Source organism: Micropterus dolomieu, linkage group LG13 (assembly GCF_021292245.1).
Source record: "Micropterus dolomieu isolate WLL.071019.BEF.003 ecotype Adirondacks linkage group LG13, ASM2129224v1, whole genome shotgun sequence".
NCBI classification, from domain to species: domain Eukaryota; kingdom Metazoa; phylum Chordata; class Actinopteri; order Centrarchiformes; family Centrarchidae; genus Micropterus; species Micropterus dolomieu.
Window position 1 is genome coordinate 14,217,585 of NC_060162.1, and position 19,051 is coordinate 14,236,635.

General features: G+C 39.8%; 2 protein-coding genes across 4 annotated transcripts in view; one reads left to right on the plus strand and one right to left on the minus strand.

The window, feature by feature from the left end:
• Positions 1-1,105: 1,105 nt before the first annotated feature.
• On the plus strand, positions 1,106-6,333 carry oaz1b (ornithine decarboxylase antizyme 1b). Its single transcript, XM_046066030.1, is given in 6 exon segments — positions 1,106-1,298; positions 3,922-3,973; positions 3,975-4,061; positions 4,489-4,661; positions 4,999-5,084; positions 5,222-6,333. Coding segments are annotated over 6 exon segments (654 nt in total). The 5' UTR covers positions 1,106-1,173; the 3' UTR covers positions 5,353-6,333.
• An 887-nt stretch (positions 6,334-7,220) lies between these two features.
• LOC123981441 (E3 ubiquitin-protein ligase UHRF2-like) overlaps positions 7,221-19,051 on the minus strand; it is a 35,405-nt gene continuing 23,574 nt past the window's right edge. The window contains exons 7-17 of one of the 3 annotated variants that reach the window (XM_046066261.1): positions 17,837-17,960; positions 15,951-16,058; positions 15,631-15,735; positions 15,365-15,471; positions 14,543-14,705; positions 14,127-14,264; positions 13,682-13,919; positions 13,313-13,461; positions 12,938-13,064; positions 10,883-10,981; positions 7,221-10,787 (exon numbers count right to left, since the gene is read on the minus strand). In XM_046066261.1, the coding sequence (XP_045922217.1) occupies positions 10,621-10,787; positions 10,883-10,981; positions 12,938-13,064; positions 13,313-13,461; positions 13,682-13,919; positions 14,127-14,264; positions 14,543-14,705; positions 15,365-15,471; positions 15,631-15,735; positions 15,951-16,058; positions 17,837-17,960 (1,525 nt within the window). In that variant the 3' untranslated portion in view covers positions 7,221-10,620. Of the gene's footprint in view, positions 10,788-10,882; positions 10,982-12,445; positions 13,065-13,312; positions 13,462-13,681; positions 13,920-14,126; positions 14,265-14,542; positions 14,706-15,364; positions 15,472-15,630; positions 15,736-15,950; positions 16,059-17,836; positions 17,961-19,051 lie in introns of those variants that run through there. The other 2 variants (XM_046066262.1, XM_046066263.1) reach the window with 2 other exon arrangements.

Here is a 19,051-nt window from a genome sequence, read left to right on the forward strand (position 1 = left end):
TGTTTTGTATATAAAACCTTACTATTTAGCTGTCAAATAAATGTAGTGGAGTAAGCAGAATATTTTTCTTTTAATTGTAATGGAGAGTAAGTAATATAAAAATGGAAATCATCAAATTGTACAGGCTACTTAATTTACCTACTTTTCACCACAGTACAGCATGTGACAAGCATTTAGGCATATATATAATATAGGCTACACTAATGAACAAATCGCTATTTTACTGCTTTTTTTAAGTGTTAGAATGAGATGGAATCTGGCGACAATGGGAGTTCAATAATCACATGGAAATCTTTAGCCTTTAGGGTCTTTGTTTTAAGTTTTTCTGTCCTCCTTGGTACTTTTCCATTAGACGCCCTCATGTAAACACGTAGCTGCTAGCATAACGGCATCGAGAAGGACACGTAGTTAATTTTGACATTTAAATGAATTGTAACATACATATATATATATATATATATATATATATATATATATAATAAACATATTTTTGCGACGGCGCTTGAGCTATATCAGTCGCTGTTTTATTGCTATTTTAGCTGTGGTCATAAGTCAGTGCCGGTCAAATGTTTAGGTGAAGTTACGGTGTCGTGTTCTGTATTAGCATCTTTAGCGTTTAGCGTTTCTGGTTAGCTTTAGCGTGTTAGCAGGAGTGTGAAGCTAGATATAAGCTAATTTTAGACTGTAACAATGGCTTCCTGTTTCAAAATAAAAGATTTTTATTTTAAAGGGGCAAAAGAGGAGATTGCAAATCTAATGATGATAATCTAATGAAATCTAATTAACATTAACAGTGCAGACAATACATAGAGGAACAAGTAAGAAAACACACTGAATACTTTTGCTCAGAGTCTCATTTTTGACCTTGGAAACCCTTCACTTTGTCTTCCTCCGCAGATCAATCTTAAGCCGCTGATGAAGACAATGAAGTACAGTTAGAAGAATGGTGGTTAACACTAGGCCTATATGCTGAAATGGACACTTTTAATGTGACCGCATCCAAACATTTCCATCCGACTTTTATTTTAAAGCCAAAGATAAAACGGAAATATCATTCTTCATTCTGGGTGACTTGACTCGTGTCTTTTCTACCAGCTCCCGACACTGATCGATCACTACCCAGCCGAGCCGAGCAGAGAGCAGTCAGCCCGTCGTGTCTCTACCCGAGGCCGGATGGTAAAATCCAACCTCCAGCGGATCCTAAACAGTCATTGCTTTGCTCGCGAGAAAGAGGGAAAACAGCAGTATCTTACTACCATGGCGGACTTGAGTAATGGTATCTGTGACATGATTGGGAAGTAAGTAAACGATGGAACTCACAACCTAGCTTACGGCTAATCGTGCTGTGGGGGAGGGGTGGCTAAGATAACATAGCTAGCAGCCACCGAAAAGCGGAAGTAAAACGCATTTAACTTTAAACTTTATTTGTATTACGCTATGTCACCAGTGCCCGAGTGTTGCGTTGTCTGGTAGCCCTAAGTATAACGTTATTCTAAGATATGTCATGTTTAAATTAACGGAGATTCACTTGCTGACCCGAGAGACAACTTTAGCATTAGCTCGCGTTAACTGCGAACACCGTCCAACTTGTGTTGCGTCACTAGTTAACTGCGCCAGCTAGCGTCAACATTTCATCGTAGTTAACGTTCATTGTTTTATTGGGGAGGGATGATGACACATATATAACGTTAGTTTAATTTGTCGCGTAATATATTGGCTTAGAGAACGTAAACTGACAACAATCAGGGGATTTAAATATGATTGTTTCAGATGGTCTCACGTTAGCCTTTTAAAGGACCAAACAGACTTCCGTATATTAAAAAAGGACTGTCAGTTTATTTACAACTCGGGATGAACGTAACGTCAAATATTTGATACTGGTAACTTTGTTGCCGAAAATTGCCTCTTAAAAGTGATTCGTCGAAAAAATAAGACAGCCCATAAAGAGGTAACTTATCCTTAGCTCACGTTGTTACTTTGTTGCTCCAGGAAAGAAAGAATAAATAAAACCAGGTTAAAAATCTGTCAGATGGGTACATATTTCTGGCCACGTTGACCTAGTGAGCCGAGTCAGGTAGATTTAAGTTATTACGCAACAGACAGTTTACTGCAGCAGCCTCGTGACGGCAGGACATTACTGTACACGGTGATGCAGTGGTACATGTTAAGTCTCTATCACCGGAGGGACACATCATTGTTTTGTTGTGGTGTAGTTTTACCGGTCAGTGGAATATTCCTAAATAGTCTTCTCGCACAACACAGTGCAAAGAAAGTGTATGGACTTGGGTGTTCAATCACAGCAAAAGTCGATTAGATTGGTTTGTTTCCAACAAAATTGATAATCGATTTATCAGGTTCCTCTTTCTAACAAAATGCCAAACATTCACTGGTTCTGCTGAAACTCAAATATTTGATGCTGTTCTTTGTCATATGTGATAGATAACGGACTATATACTTTGGGTTTTGGACTGTTGGAAAATGTAATGGACATTTTTCTCTAGTTTCATCTATTTTATAGATAAAATGATGATTGAAAAAATTGGATAAATAATGCCAATAATTGTAAAGTGCAGCTGTAATAATAATCAGTTAATTGTTTAAGCAAAATATCAAACATTCCCTAGTTTAAGGTTTCAGGTTTGGAAATAAGTAATTTGATGACATCACCCTACTATGGGCTTTAGGAATATTTAATGGCCATTTTTCAAAATATTCTTTTTTTTAAAATTACAAATAAGTCAATTTATTGAGGAAATAACCGCCAAATGGATCAGTAATGAAAGTTAGTTGCAACACTAATACGTACCCTTATGTTTTGTTTTGGATAAAAATCTGCCATTTGCATGGCTTTGTCAGTACTTTTATTTTTAATAACGGGCACTAGGTCACAATAGTTTGGTAAACTGCAGCACAAAGAAAATTTTGTTTGTTGACGTTCAGTAAATGTTAGGGGCTCTGATACCAGCTTAACTTGCACTGCCGGTTTCCACTAACCACACCGAAATGTGAGTTCAAGAATAGGCGTCTAGGCTTTGTGCTTTTAGCAGCAAATAGTTTTGGTTGGTTGACTCCCACAGCAACCTGCTGCGTTTGTGCACCACTCTTAAAAATTTCTGTTAACAACTCTGTAAACACAGTGCCGTTGTTTTGGGAAACAAACTGTTTGTAGCTGCAGCATTTGTTAAAGTCTTACTTTGGTTATCAGTGTTGGATAATCTTACACTTTATTGCTAACAAAGCCAAACAGAAAACACTTCACATTTTTGTTTCTAGAGTATAGTTGTTATTGAAAAGCCAGTATTGTGTACGTTACATTGGTGGGCACTATTTACCCCTGATAGGAACAAAAGCTAGATCATAAATTGAAGGTGTCTCCTTCTCAGACAAAGAATTAAAGGGCTTAAGTGTTAGCTGCTTCAAAAACGAAACTTAAGTGGCAAGTTTGTCGACTAAGTTGACTGTGGGCTGCATGTAAAGGCTACATTTTAGGGGCTACAACAAAATTAGGGAGCATACCTTCAGTTTAGAGTAACCAGTATTATCACATTAAAATGTTTGTCCTTAAATGTTTTTTCGTTGTTCTTTGGCAAAAGATCTTTTTACTTGTGTGACGCAAACATCCTCCATAGTTTAATTGTAGGAATAAGAGCCTGTAGTTTGTTGTGATGTTATATATGAAATTAAATTGCTGCAGTTCTTCTTGGCGCCCAATGTCAAAGTTGGTCAGAGCCCTTATTTTTCTGTGTTGAGTCTCATGACTTTGATGTTGTGGTTAAATAAAAGATTATATAAAAATCATCATTTTAAATCCTGAATGTGCATTTTTGCCGTGTGTGTGTAAATAGCAACACAAGATAGACTGTGGATTACCATTTTTCTGTTACAGTAGTGTGATTATGTCCTCTCTGCCATCCCCGCTAGCTTGTCCCTGCACTGTAGTAGTACCCGCGGCCCGGGGCCTCTGTGGTGCTCCTGATGCCCCTCTCCCACCCCTGAAGATCCCAGGTGGGCGAGGGAATGGCACACGGGATCACACTCCTTCAGCTCGGCCGCTCTACTCAGTAAGTGTAGAAACATGTGCCGTCTCACTGTTGAATTGTTCTTAAGAGGAACAAAAGTGTCAAGAATATGAGCTCCTCACTGAAACCATTTCCTGTCACATGATCCCCTGTGAAGAGTTTACACAGCAGGCGAAGGCACACCAGGGATTACTTAATCTAATCATCTTAAGTCCAGCAGCGACACATCATTCAATTTCTTTTCCTAGAAATTTAATTCACTTAATTTATAGGCTCAGTCACTCTGCTTGACCAGGGCTGCAGGCAGCATAAGGGGTCCCATGTGTGCACGCAATCGTTTGGCCACATTTCCTCACTAGTTAAATTGTAATTGGACATTAGAGAGAAACATACGATTTACATGCCACCGGGACATTTAATGTCACACACTGCCTGTTTTAAGATGTGTTACAAGTATCTGTGGTTCCAGGACCGAAAGTTGACTGTAACAGAGGAGCCAGCGGGGAATGGTCGCCCCAGGATACTCCACTTCCAAAGTCGTCCCACCGTTACCAAGACGATACAGTGGGATGCTGTCCTGAGCAGCAGCGCACTCTATGTGGAGATACCTCTTGACCCTCTCCCTGAAGGCAGCAAGGAGAGGTGAGGCCACATTGTTAGCAACAGGAAAGACCTCAAGTGGGATGTAGTTGGATAATGAAGTTAGAATTAAACAAGTAAATATATAATGTAAAAGTTGGCATGGAAAATGTTGGGAAGATGTTGGTATCCTGTACACCTTCAAGCTTCATTTCAGTATTTAGGCTTATTTTAGAGAATCAGGTTGGCTCACTTTGAAACATCTGAGGTGAAGCCAAAGCAGAGCGTTTGAAATAAAAAAAGATCATGCATGAGATTCAGTCAGTTCTGTTTTTGTGTCTGCATGTTAAGAGGTTGCTTTCCACTTTCTAACCTAAACTGCCCTCTTTTCTCCCTGCAGTTTTGCAGCGCTTTTGGAGTATGCTGAAGAACATCTGAAAGTCGTTAGCGTGATTGTCTGCTTTTATAAGAACAGAGAAGATCGCGGTATGTGCTAACAACCCTGTTTTCCCCCTGCACACCTTTTTTCATTTACAACATCCAGACAACTTGGATAACATAATGTGACTATGTTCTGACCTATACTGCATCTAACATCTGTTGTCCCTGCCTTGTTCTTCCAGCTAAACTGGTGCGTACGTTCAGTTTCCTGGGCTTTGAGATTGTGAAACCGGGCCATGCCCTCGTCCCGCCTCGACCCGACGTTTTCTTCATGGCTTACAATTTTGACAGGGACTCCTCGGATGAGGAGTAGCCCTCTGGACAGCCCCTTCACCCCTGCTTACTTCTCCTTCTCTTCCCATTGTATGTTTGTCCATCCCGTCCCAGCTTACTCATATACACCACCGTCTGTGTTAAACCATCGGCGGTAGCTCTCTGTATGCAACTATTCATTTTCCCGTGCTTTTTGTGTTCAAGGGAATATGTAAGATGTGCGCCTCCTGTTTCCACCAGCTATCTTTGTATGTTATTATACCGTATTCATTGAAGACTAATTGGTGTTGTCACCCAAGAGAGGAGGGGATATTTCTGTTTTGGACTTAAAATCATATTGCAGTTCAATAGCTAAAAGTTCTGGTATAATTTCCATTTCTTGTCTGTTTTTATTGATATTTCCTTTTATGATAGAAAAAGGTGGAGGTTTGTTTTTTAATTTCTTGAATGTACAACAAAAAGGTCATCAGGTTTACACTCGGGTACTCCAGCTTTCTTTTGATTAGCTAAAAAATTTAAATTTGCCCCATATATTCTTTCTCTGAATTTCTCTTAAATGAATTAAATACATTTCAGCTGGAACAGTTTTTTTTTTTTTTTTTTTAGAACTAATATCCTCTTTAGCAATAGGATTTTAAACGTTTCTTAAGACTGACAGCCCCAATAATTGGTACTTCATAGTTGAATAGTGAAACCATTTAAACTAGTGGAGTGAAGATGAATGCTGTTGCATGTGTCTGATGTAGGCGCTTCAGTTTCAAGTTAAGATCCTACAATGAGTGAATTTGTACAGAGCGAAAAGAAAGCAAATAATCCAAAGTGCTTTTGCTTCTGCCATGTATATCTGACAATATTGTATTTTGTTTTGGAGGTTGAAAAAAAAAATGCTGTGATGTTATGATTGGATTGTTGATTGATTAGCATTCCTTTTAACTTTTTTTCATGATAGTATTGAGTTTGTTGTTCACCTGCATAGTGGTACCTGTTGTGCTTCTGTGATAATAAAACGGACAAAAAACAATCCTTTGTGTGTGGTTTTTGTTCACCGACATGTTTAAACTAAACCTCTAAAGTGTCTTCACACTGGGTTAGAAGACAATCTCAAGAGCTCTGTCAGGCCCAGAGCAATACTTTTCCCGTTGTTTTAAAATATATCCAGACAGTGAATTCCGCCAGATAATTTTTCTTTCGCCTGGAGTGGTGGATATAAATGAGTATATGCTTCTTTTTTTGACAGTCCCGTGTTACACATTATCAGGGATTTTCTTAATGAAGGTTTTATTTAAATGCATCTTTATTACCTAACACAGTATACTATAAAGCACATTTAATGGCCATGCTGTAACTAGTATCTGACAAAATGCAATCTATTCTGCTCAGTCTGCACACATAGAAAACCAGGTCAGTTACAAAAGAGCAACAGGGCAGACATCCAGTGCATGTCCTGTGTCTTCATACCACCAGGAGGCTCCACTGGACATTGAACTACATATGTCCATTTAACAGCTGATTTCAAAGTGAAAACGTTATTTTCACTACTTATTGACTGAGGATAGTGGTGCTTACGTGTCCATTTAAAGCTTGAAAAGTTCACTTTCTTTTCAATATAGCAAAGAAACACTGCCTATCCAGACAGAAATAAAGGAAAAACACAAATGCCATTTATATATCTAACAATGAAAAATTATCACATCTACTGATTTATGCAAAATATCAATGCATCTTTAAATATATGTATTTAGAGCTTTTTAGAGTAATTTTATTATTTATCTATAAAATATAATCAGTTGGTTTGATGTCAGAAAGCTGTGATTGATATAACTGGAAACTAATTTGGGACTGGGAGTGAAAATGGTCTGCTTGACCACTTGAAATTTGCAAAATACAGGACAAAAACAAAAGAAGCACTTTTGTTTTCTGGAATCCAAATATTTAATAGGTACATATCAAGTATTATTATGACATGTATAAAATTTCAGATCACAATATGAAGCAATGAAATTCCTCAGACTGGCATATGCTGCAAATGTTTGAGGGCGCCACATAAAAATGACTAATGATTAAAATAGAAGACAAGCAACTAAAACAGTAGAAAAAATGGCGTACAGACATAGATAATAGTAAGCATTCTAGGAAAATTAAAAGCGACTTTTCAAACTTTTTTCTTCAAGAGTGCAATAAAAATAACACAGCACTGAAGCCAAGCGTCCACAAGACGTCTAAAAATTGTTAGTACTGTAGGTTCACGGAGGGCAGAAGACAGCGGGAAGAGAGGAGAGGGAGCGAAGGTCACAGCAGAGAAAGAAATGAGGGCTATTAGCTTGCCAGTCAACGCAGGAAGAAAATAATCTTTGAACAAGATTGAGCAACAGTGGAGTAAAGTAATACACATCACAACTAGCTTTAAAGACCATAGTAGCATTTGTACTTGCATGTTGATAAAAAGAGAGAAAAAATCCTGAATGATTGAACAGAAACAAGGACATCACCACAAACAAACAAACAGCCGGCCAATGAAAGAGGAGGGGGTGTCTTAACATTACGTTCCATTACCTGAAATTCAGCACTCCAGGTGACCTCTGTTGAGATCACAGATTATTGCAGAGACTTTGCTGCTGCTTTTCATGGGGTGTTTTTTGTTTTAGTTCCTATCAGACCTGCCAACTCTGGACATTTTGAAGTACCATATCAGCAATGGAAACGAAAACGGAATCAATTTAACAACATTTTGTTTTAACTCTAGGAAAATAGGCTTGGCTCGAGCTGTGTAATATGTGTGTCAGATTGAACAGATATGGAAAAAAAACTAAAGATAACTGAACACAATTAAAGTTGTGGGTCTTTTGGTCTGCTGACAAGAGGAAAGCACACATGCAGGTTTTTGCCATTCAGTGCTCATTTGTATTCTCAGCCATGGACCATGGGATGTTAGACCTGATGATCTGGTTAAACAAATGACTTCTTAATGTTGCCGTTTTGTTCTTAGGTTGTATGCAAGTGTATTGAAACAATCAAGAGTGTATTTATAAAACTACCTTAATGTGTTATGCCTATATGCACCAGTCAACTCTCATATAGGCACTCCAGACAACCTCTCACTTACCCCCATGTTGGGATGGGTATTTTGGGTATATAGGTCATTTTCAGTACTAGTGTCGATAAGATACCTGGTTTTCAGTACCAACAGTGAACAAAACCTACTTTACGTCAAGGAATATCAAATCAGTGTATTTCTGATTAAAAAGAATACAGTCATTAGGAAACTGACCGGGCATTGGATGCCAACGGCATCGGTACTAAACAGTTTTTAAACCTGTTGTCTTCTCCTATGGGTCTGGACTGGTGAATAGCAATTCATGACAATGCACTAGCTTATACACTGTATACTGGGAAACACTGCACATTTTGGCAATGTCCCTGATTCTCTGATGGTGTGAATCCACCGAACCATGTTGATTAGAAAGCTCTTATTCAGGGAATAGAAATAAATGGCCCACTTTTTAGGCTCAACCATGGCAAACTGAGACAAGTGTATCTCCCATTTTCTGGATGCAACATGACAACAAATAACTCGCATCATCCTGGCTGTGAAGTCACTCATCAGACTACTTTTCTAAAATAAAGGAGAAGCAGGTCGCGCTGGGTACCCAGAGCTCTCCAGTCAATATTATACTAAATCTAACAGAGAGGACAATAGCAGATGGAAATCTGCTGAGCACAATACACAGTATGCTAACCATCTTTGTGTGAAGTCCTGCTTGACTGTGGTTGCTTGGTAACACCAGGGACAACCACAGTGTGCAAGCGGCGCACCTCACGCTTTTCAAGCATTTCGGGTGCTGCGTGTAAATGTTTAATTTACAATATATCATTACAATATCGATCTGGTAGACAAATTTAAGGAAAATACCAGAACGTACTCATCTAAAGTACAAGGACAGTGTGGTCCATGTCGTCTGACTGAAGACGTGGAACCATGAATGAGAGTACATGTGAAAATACAGATGGAGGTGAGAAAATGTCTTAACATTAATATTCAACAATGATTTTAAAAGTGTTAAAAGTTTCAACAGCACTTATGAGAGAGATTTAATAGTACATGTTTGTTTATCTTGTCCATTTTTGTTTAAGTGCTTGGAAATAGTTTTGGAAGATATTTTGGTTTGGTCCTGTTTAAAATGTCACGTCACAAGTATATTTTTTTAATTTTAGGCGTGATTCCTCACTAGAAATAAAGCAGTTTTCTGAAGATATTTGCCCCTGCCCTGCTCTACAGCCTCATGTCTTTGGTATGTTTATGAAGTAAATACCCTTTTTTCTTTTTTTTTCTCCACATAAAATCTAAGGAGAGAGTTGCGGCTGTCGATCGGTGTTGCATTCACTAAGTATGTTTACAGTTTGCCGCTTTATTGGACACACCAAACAAACCAGACACAGCTGCCAATTTCTATTCTCTGCGAATGCACTTAACATTACCTCTGGTGAGTTGTTTGCTCTTCTTATTAGCTTAAGGAATGGCAATAGCATTATTACAAGTGACATGATCAACTTACATAATGCGTTTGCTGCACATGTCATTGATAAAGTGCTTTAACGGAATACAACTGTGTGCTTCATTTCATATATAAATACATGTGCATTCTTGTTTTTCCTAATTTTACCTTGCTATAACAGGCCAAGTGGGCATCTCTCAGTCACATGACCTACTTACTCATATTGAATGTGTTATCTCATCTGTGTGTCTTCAGTGACCTTGTGAAATTGCCAGTCCTGCTGTGCCTAAATAACCATACTAAACTAGCACCTTTTTTTTACTGTAAAACTGCATACATGGTACACAAAATGCATACAGGTTGGCAGGAGTCTAACGGCTGATTTCATCACATTGCCTGGGAGAAATTTGCACTCTAAGAGTGTGCTGTGTGTGAATTTATGGAATCAGTGAACAACACAGTGGAGGGGCAAACAACAAAAAATGAGCTAATATCTTGAGGTGGTTATTTGGGGCTCCTTTTGTGCGTTTGTGTGCGTTTGTGGGGCAGGAGTATGGAGGTTAAAAAATGTCCTTGATTGAATTTCAGGCTGGTGATGTTAATGGAGACAGTCCAAGTTCAACAGATGAGGTCAGTCCCTACTGAGGTTGTTTGTGTATGAATGATTGTATACATAAATGGCTGTATGCAATATACATTTGCCCGTGGGTAAGTACAGTATGTGTGTGCAATGCATTTTAAAGTGGAGCTCTAGGTACTTGACGGTATACGTGGGTGTACAGAATGGATGCTGTGCGTGTCTGCAAGTATTCTACTTATAAATGTGATTTTGACCTCATCGGCCCTTGCTGTAGCCGGGAAAGAACTGGTCGAGCAGCATCTGAAGCGTCACGTTTTGGGTCATGACGTAATCTTTCCCCAAGTCGTGACGGCAGGCGGGGCAGGTGTACACCTTTGCCCGGAACGACCGCTGCAGACAAGTCTGAGGAGAGAGGACGGCAGGAAAGATTCACACACAAATACAAGGGGAGGGATTCTGAGTAGTGGTAGCTACAAACACGTCGAGTAAGTACGCACCTTGCAGACATTGTGTGAGCAGACGGTGGTGATGGGTTGGAAGGCCAGCTCCTGGCAGCACACACACATGAAGATCTGCTCCATTTTGCGCAGGAAATTCTTTTTATGCACACAGACAGAAACACATGTAAGCAATGAGGAAAGGAAAAAAGGAAGAAAGGAATAACAGACAAGAACATATACACTGAACAAAATTATAAACGCAACACTTTTGTTTTTTCCCCCATTCATCATGAGCTGAACTTAAAGATCTAAGACCTTCTCTATGTACACAAAAGGCCTATTTCTCTCAAATATTGTTTGCAAATCTGTCAAAATCTGTGTTAGTGAGCACTTCTCCTTTGCCAAGATAATCCATCTACCTCACAGGTGTGGTATATCAAGATGCTGATCACACAGCATGGGTATTGCACAAGTGTGCCTTAGGCTGGCCACAATAAAAGGCCACTCAAAAATGGGAGTGCTGTACTGGGAGGGTCGGGGGGGTCTGGAAACCAGTCAGTATCTGGCGTGACCACCATATGCCTCACACAGTGCAACACATCTCCTTTGCATAGAGTTGATCAGGTTGTTGATAGTGGCCTGTGGAATGTTGGTCCACTCCTCTTCAATGCAAGGTTGCAGTCAGGTCGAGACCCTGATGAGGACGACAAGCATGAAGATGAGCTTCCCTTTGACGGTTCCTGACAGTTTGTGCAGAAATTCTTTGGTTATGCAAACCGATTGTTACAGCAACTGTCTGGGTGGCTGGTCTCAGATGATCTTGGAGGTGAAGATGCTGGATGTGGAGGTCCTGGGCTGGTGTGGTTACACGTGGTCTGCGGTTGTGAGGTTGGTTGGATGTACTGCCAAATTCTCTGAAACGCCTTTGGAGACGGCTCATTGTAGAGAAATGAACATTCAATTCACGGGCAACAGCTCTGGTGGACATTCCTGCAGTCAGCATGCCAATTACACGCTCCCTCAAAACCTGCGGACACAGCATTGTGCTGTGTGATGGAACTGCACATTTTCAAGTGGACTTTTATTGTGGCCAGCCTATGGCACACCTGTGCAACACCCATGCTGTCTGATCAGCATCTTGATATGCCACACGAGTGGATGTGAGGTGGATGGATTATCTTGGCAAAGGAGAAGTGCTCACTAACACAGATTTCGACAGATCTGTGAACAATATTTGAGAGAAATAGGCCTTTTGTGTACATAGAGAAAGTCTTAGATCTTTGAGTTCAGCTCATGATGAATGGGGGCAAAAACAAAAGTGTTGCATTTATAATTTTGTTCATTGTATATTACAACTGTAGAAACAACTTGAAAATGTTTTACAGTCGTATCCTTTTAGAAGTCATTTGGTGCTACTGCCATTGTAACTTTCATAAGCTCTGCCAAACAAAAACAGTGGCAGATTAGTCTTCATCTAATCAAGAGGAAACTGACACAGGAAGTTAAAATTTAACTTAAATGTATATTGCATTTGTTTGTCTAAGAACTAAACATATCAGGTCTGTATATCACCTACCCTGTATTGCCCTTTGAGAAACAAAATCAGAAACCATAACGGAGAAATTTACATTTCTTTTGTATCATGTTGGCGCCCCTTGTTTTGCATAAATTGGCTTGAATACATTTAGTATAAATACATTTACATCAGTCTATATAGATGGAGACAGCCAATCAAGTATTGAATATAGCATCAGGGTTCTAGCACAAGCAGAGGAGACAGTCATACTGAGCCACACAGCAGCCTGCTACACAACACAAGAGCCACAGACTCAACTGACTTTCCTGCCAAAGTACCCTTCATATTTAACTTACAAACATGGACACACGTCTTGTCCTGCACTTTAGCTTGCTGAATGTGCCCCATAACAAACATTCGCGGGGGAAATTGTACTGCTTGCTAGACAGCTAATGAGCTGCTCAGGTGCAGCACATTAAAGAGCGTGCAAACTAACTGCAAATGTCACTTTGGCCCGGTTAGTTGCTGGTGTGGCCCTTACTCTTCAAAATAACTGCTAACAACATACTGTCTGTCCATAACTTAGCTACAGCTACTTAGCTGTCTCTTGTTCCCTTTCGGCACTGTGGCAGCCTGCCAGCTGCTGTCAATCAAACAAGATGGCTCCAGCAGGCAGAGACAAAAAGGAGCATTTCTGATATTTCTCCAAAGACCCTTTTCTTCCTATCAATGATACAAAACCATTAACAATACATAAAAAATTACACTGAAAGTATTTCAGACAGCAAAAAGGTTGACTAAATGTGATTTCAGTTGGACTTTACGAAGACCAAGGGGATTATTTTCATTTTTGTGGATCAGTGACATTCAATGAGTTCTCTTTTAGGAGGCTGCTATGTGAGATGCTTAGTGAAAACAGTATTCAGGAGCCTGAGATGGGTTACAGTGTCAGAGTTTACTGGGATTCATACCGGTCCCTCTTTAAGGTTTTCCATGGCTTCATCCCAGAGTTTCTTGTTGGCCGTGTCCTCTCGGATCAACTGCTGCTGCTGCTCTGACAGATGGAAGGTCTCCTCTATCTTCACCCGTTTAGAAGGCGGCTCCGCCGGTGGTGATGACTCTGATAAAGGTACACAAATTAGACTAAAAAAATGCAGCTACTCTTGGAGAGTAAAAGACGTTTAGAGTGGTGCATGCTTAAGGAAAATAAGATGCTGGTGGATATTAAATATTTACAAACTATCTTAAAATAACTTTCACTGCTCACTCTGTTCTCACCTGTCCTCTTCTCACAACACCTTGTCTGACCTGCTTTGAACGTCATCTGTAAAAGCACCCACCACTATCTCTGGTTGTCTTCTGCTCTCCATTACTCTGTGGCTCCTCTTCATCCTCCACACTGGCCATCTGCTGTTCGTCCTCCTCTTCCTCGTCATTCTCCTCTTTCTCTTTGATCTTGCGTTGTCTCCGCGGCCTCCCCCTCCCAGGATAGTGCTTACTCCGGCCGCCGCGGCCTGGTCTGGCGCAGGCCTCCTTCTTTGTTTTGTTAGCCATGGCAGCCAAGTAGCCTGGTGGGTACTGCAGACACATGACATGAGCAGCAAGTGGATGAATATTTGGAAAAGGGAAATATTTTGCTTCTGTATTCAGTCTGAGCTAATTGTATTTACGCTTACACATGTACAACTGGAAATGTACATGTGCAAGTGGAACATACGTATCCTATCCGATATCGGTATCTGTACAGTGAAGTTTACATACACATAGAGACATTTGCAGTCTAACCTGAACAGCAAGCCCCAGTTTTTGGATCCTCTCCAGTCCTTCAGGTGTCCATGGTGCTGGTTCCAAATCGTCCCGTCTCAGCAGGTACCGCCAAACCAGGTAACCACACTTTCCAATCTCTGGCCAGTACTTTACCACCTAAAATTCACACACAACCATGATAATATAAAATACATAAAATAGGGTGTAAGTAGGGATAGAGTGCTTTGCTCAGTGGCACTACTGTGGTCATAGGTGCTTGAACTCAGATGGTTAAAAGGCCTTTCTAACTACCATGTTTCCCTACATTTCTGTCAGATTACGGTAACTCTGGTACTGGTCCATATTGGTAATAATGTGTTTGTATTTTAAGCAGCGTTGCTTGAAGTTAGCAGATCTGTTTTAGACTCTTGGTTTACAAAAAAAAGCATCTGTACCTTATAAATACCATCGTAGCGGTTTCCCTCCTCAGGAGCGTATTTGCTGATGCGTCGACCTTTGGAGCTGCGCACCACTCTGACTGGCTTTCCTGCCCGCCAGTTCCTCGACTCAGCCCCGTCTTTGTCATTCAGAGGTGCATCGCAGTTTAAGGCCAACGCCCTACAGGAGGCAGGATCCAAGAGTTACAGACAAGACAAAATGATGTTCATTAAGTCTGATTAAGGGATTAGGGAAAATTTATTTAATAAAAACTGTAGAGAAATCTGTGCAATTTGCCATTGTTTATTTTATTTATTTATTCCAAAAGAGCCATAATTAGAGCAGCATCCATTTGCATTTCTGCCCTGGGATATGATGGTTTAACTTAAATAGCTTTAAGGTAAAACATCATACCAGTGTCATCATATCACATGTTTTAATGGTGTAAATTTGACCACCTGTGCTCAACTAAACTGACAGAAATGAAAGAAGAAATTCAGCCTGAACTGAGACAACTTAACTTAAATTTAAATGTCTTGTACTATGGTGACTCAGTGGACACTGTTCTCTGTTAAGTGAAAAAATACTGTGGTATATATATATATATATATATATATATATATATATGATATGATAAACTAGATGGAAGTTCATGAAAAATCAAAAACAAGCTACCGCACACTGATTTGACTTTACTGCATTTATTGTGAGCAACACGTTTCGCCCATCGTGCGGTAGCTTGTTTTGATTTTTTTATAGCCTATCTACCAGCACCTGACTGTTGTTGGTGTGCATGGTGAATTTCTTGTTTTAGATGGCAGGTCATCTTTAAGTATTACCTGTTCATGTGTGTCAGCGTCTGGTCAAAAGAGTGTTCTCCAATCCGTTTGTTCCCCGAGAGGTCACGACCCCCGCTGCCTGTGTAGGTGAATTCATCTCCCCGGTCCTATGGCAGGTCATGGTATTCATAACAAAGTTATTGGCATACAAAATCCACGTATTTCTAACATGACTCTACATAAAACACCTGCCAGACTTAAAAAATAATAATGATATCCACAAACGGGTTTTAAAAAGCATCTAGTAAAAAGTAACAATAACCCACCACTTCATCCTCAAAGCCCCCAGCCAACACCAGCGAATAGGAGCCATCGTTACTGCGCCCGTGGATACCACCGACATGCGGCCTGTGAACACCTGCCTCACTCACCTGAAGTGTGAGTGAGGCAGAGAGAGAAACAGATAAGCAGAGAAAATCCATTGATGATATGGGCAGTGATGTATTAGATATTATATTACAGAAAGACATGACAATATAATCCATAATGACAGGATGAAACATGGACGACTTCACTCATTTCTCAATTTCTTTTGTATTTTAATGTATGCCTAATTCATTTATGATGTCATGTAAAAACAGCTAACCTGAACTCTGAATTTCCAGGTGGTTCCAACAGGAATACCAGGTATGGGTCCATAGTGGTTCGAAGGAACAATTGTGCACTCTTTGGTACGCCCCACACAGGCCATACCCTGCAATCACATTGAGAAAGACAACAAATAATCTAAGCTGCAGCCACAGAAATACCATTAAATGTTCGATCAGATCACATTGCTGTGGGGTTTTAGAGCAGGCCTGCTGCTGCGGTGTGGGTGACGTTTTGCTGAAGTTTATGATATAATGATGAATATCTAAGGAGAACGATTCAGAAATCATCAGCATTCCATTTAGGCGGCACACAGGATTTCAAAAGTGAGAAGACAAAGAAAAGTATTTTATTTTAATGGTTATAAAATTGCGATAATGTGAAAGGCAAGTATAAATGCTGTGTGACTCACGGCACTTAAATGTGCCCAAACACACAAGCCAGGCTGTTTTCAATTAGTCCACCGAGAAAGGGAGCATTCTGGTAAAGAAATGAGTTATTTTCCGTTAGCAGTTCCAGGAAAGTGGCTAAGTCATGCTTAATGGCATTGTTCACATTACACCATGGAGCACAGCGTCAGGGAGACAGCCAGGCCAGGATGGAACTGAGCCACACAATATCTCAAAGTGTTGCCATGAGAAGACTCTGAGGAGATTGTGAGGAAAATATTTAACAGTATGCTTAAAACAGATGCTCTTTAAAATTTTAAATACATGTCAGCTGTCTTCCTCTGTCTTATGGTTTACGTCAGAGGCTTTGCAAGTCAAAAGCCTAACTAAATGTCATTTTGCCCTCACGCTTGTGCCCTCTGACACCATAAAAAAAGTGAATAAGGAGGTGTACACGTTGTTCATTAGTCATGTTATGATCATACAAGAGTTTGATAATCAATAACAATATTTATGCATTTGCAAAACATTCTATGACTCTAACCAACATTACTAATCAACTCCGGGAGCCTGATCTAACGTCAAGTAGATGTTAAGTATTGTTGACTTCATCAAAAGCTTCTGGTCTGATCATCTGATTTGAGGGAAAAGGCCGTAGCGTGCTCAGGCAATATTTGACAGAGCTGCAAAGAGGTACAGACAAAACTCTTCACATGAAACAAGCCGGTTATCTTTGATAGTGCACAATACAACACACTGTGCAGACAGTTAGACGCTCAAAAATAGATACACTGAAGAACAAACCAGTTTGCACAGTAAATGGCATAAAATGTGTGTGTGATGCATGGATGAATGAATGAATCCATCAACTGATGAATGGCTTGCCCAGACCTTTGCTACTGACCTTTTACTGCCTTGCCACTATAACAAACACATGTTATAAACTGCTGTATAACTTATACTTATATATAAGTTTTACAGCAGTTTCATTTAAGAATCTTTTTTGTGTTTTTTGTAGTGCTATGTGTTCTGTTTCCATCTGGACTGTTATGCTATGATAAAAACTTTTATGGGTCTGAAGGATTTTAGTTTATATGATTATGAAGTATTCTCAGTAATCTGGTTGTGATGTGATATGTTTTAGAAAATGGACCGTTACCGTGTAAAGCTGATTGGTGAAAAATAAAAATGCTTTCTCTTTCACGTCTGGAGGCCACTTGATCCTGACATGTTCACAGCACAAGAGACTAATGCATTTTCCTATTATCTTGGCATTTCACTGATGGCAGAATTTTGGAAAACAATCTGGAAAAGTTGGTGTTGCCAAAAAATATTTGACACAAATTGCTCTTTGTATTCATTCACAGAACTTTTGCTTCTTCTGGGCAAAGTGAGGGAGAACCACAGGCCTTAACTCAGGCTTACTGTTAATAATTACTTTCAATCTTACAGTGCAGTCAGTCCACCTGATGTGTGCGTGTACCCCCTGGCTCACCTTTCCCCAGTCCCTTTGGCTCTCAGTTGTTGCCGAAGGCATCTTGGCTTTCTTCTTGCTGGCTTTGAGCTTCTCTCCTGCCTTAACAACCTCACTGGTGTCGTTCTTACAGGTGGGACAGTACCTGGCAGAATCAGAGCAAATAATCTCTATAGATATAGGCAGATGTGTGAGTTTTAAAAACCTGCTGCAACATCCCTCTATACTGGCCATGTTCTGACAAACACAAGCCAATGTAAAATGAGGAGAAATGCTTCCCCAAATTAGCCAGAAGGCAAAGACACTGACATTTCGTAATAGGTAGATGTTCCATCAAACATTTAAATTCAATGTAACCCAGAAAGCTGCAATAAAAGTTAGTTAAGGAACAATGTCAGTAGGGGTGTGCGATATGTATCATCTACGACAATACCTTAATTGTTTTTTAATAAAGTGTGAGCAGACATTATCAAGTAGGCTATGTCACTCACTTTGCAAAAAACTTTCAAAAACACATCATCCGCACAGTCACTGCATAATACGTGCAGTACACTTGTGCTAGAGTTACACACTATAGCTATACCTGCTGTAAAATTCATGACTGAAGTTAAAGATGAGTGAACAGCGCCAGGAGGTTAAACACTGACACCACCAGCCTCGCAATTTACATCATTAGATTGAATCTTTAGTGGATCGACAACCTCACTCGCAAGGAGGTAGTTTGGCTTTAAAAAGACAAATGTTGTTCAAAAGATGTCAAACTATGTCAGCTGCTGTTAAAGACCACAAAATACCCATCGCAAGGAATGTCAAGAATATGAAAAGCTTTGGGAATCAGTCGTCCACGACTGGCCTGAACTAGCCAAGGTACAGTGGGTACGGAAAGTATTCAGACCCCTTTAAATTTTTCACTCTTTGTTTCATTGCAGCCATTTTCCAAAAATCAAAAAAGTTCATTTTATTTCTCAGTAATGTACACTCAGCACCCCATCTTGACAGAAAAAAACAGAAATGTAGAATTTTTTGCAAATTTATTAAAAAAGAAAAACTGAAATATCACATGGTCATAAGTATTCAGACCCTTTGCCGTGACACTCATATTTAACTCAGGTGCTGTCTATTTCTTCTGATCATCCTTGAGATGGTTCTACACCTTCATTTGAGTCCAGCTGTGTTTGATTATACTGATTGGACTTGATTAGGAAAGCCACACACCTGTCTATATAAGACCTTACA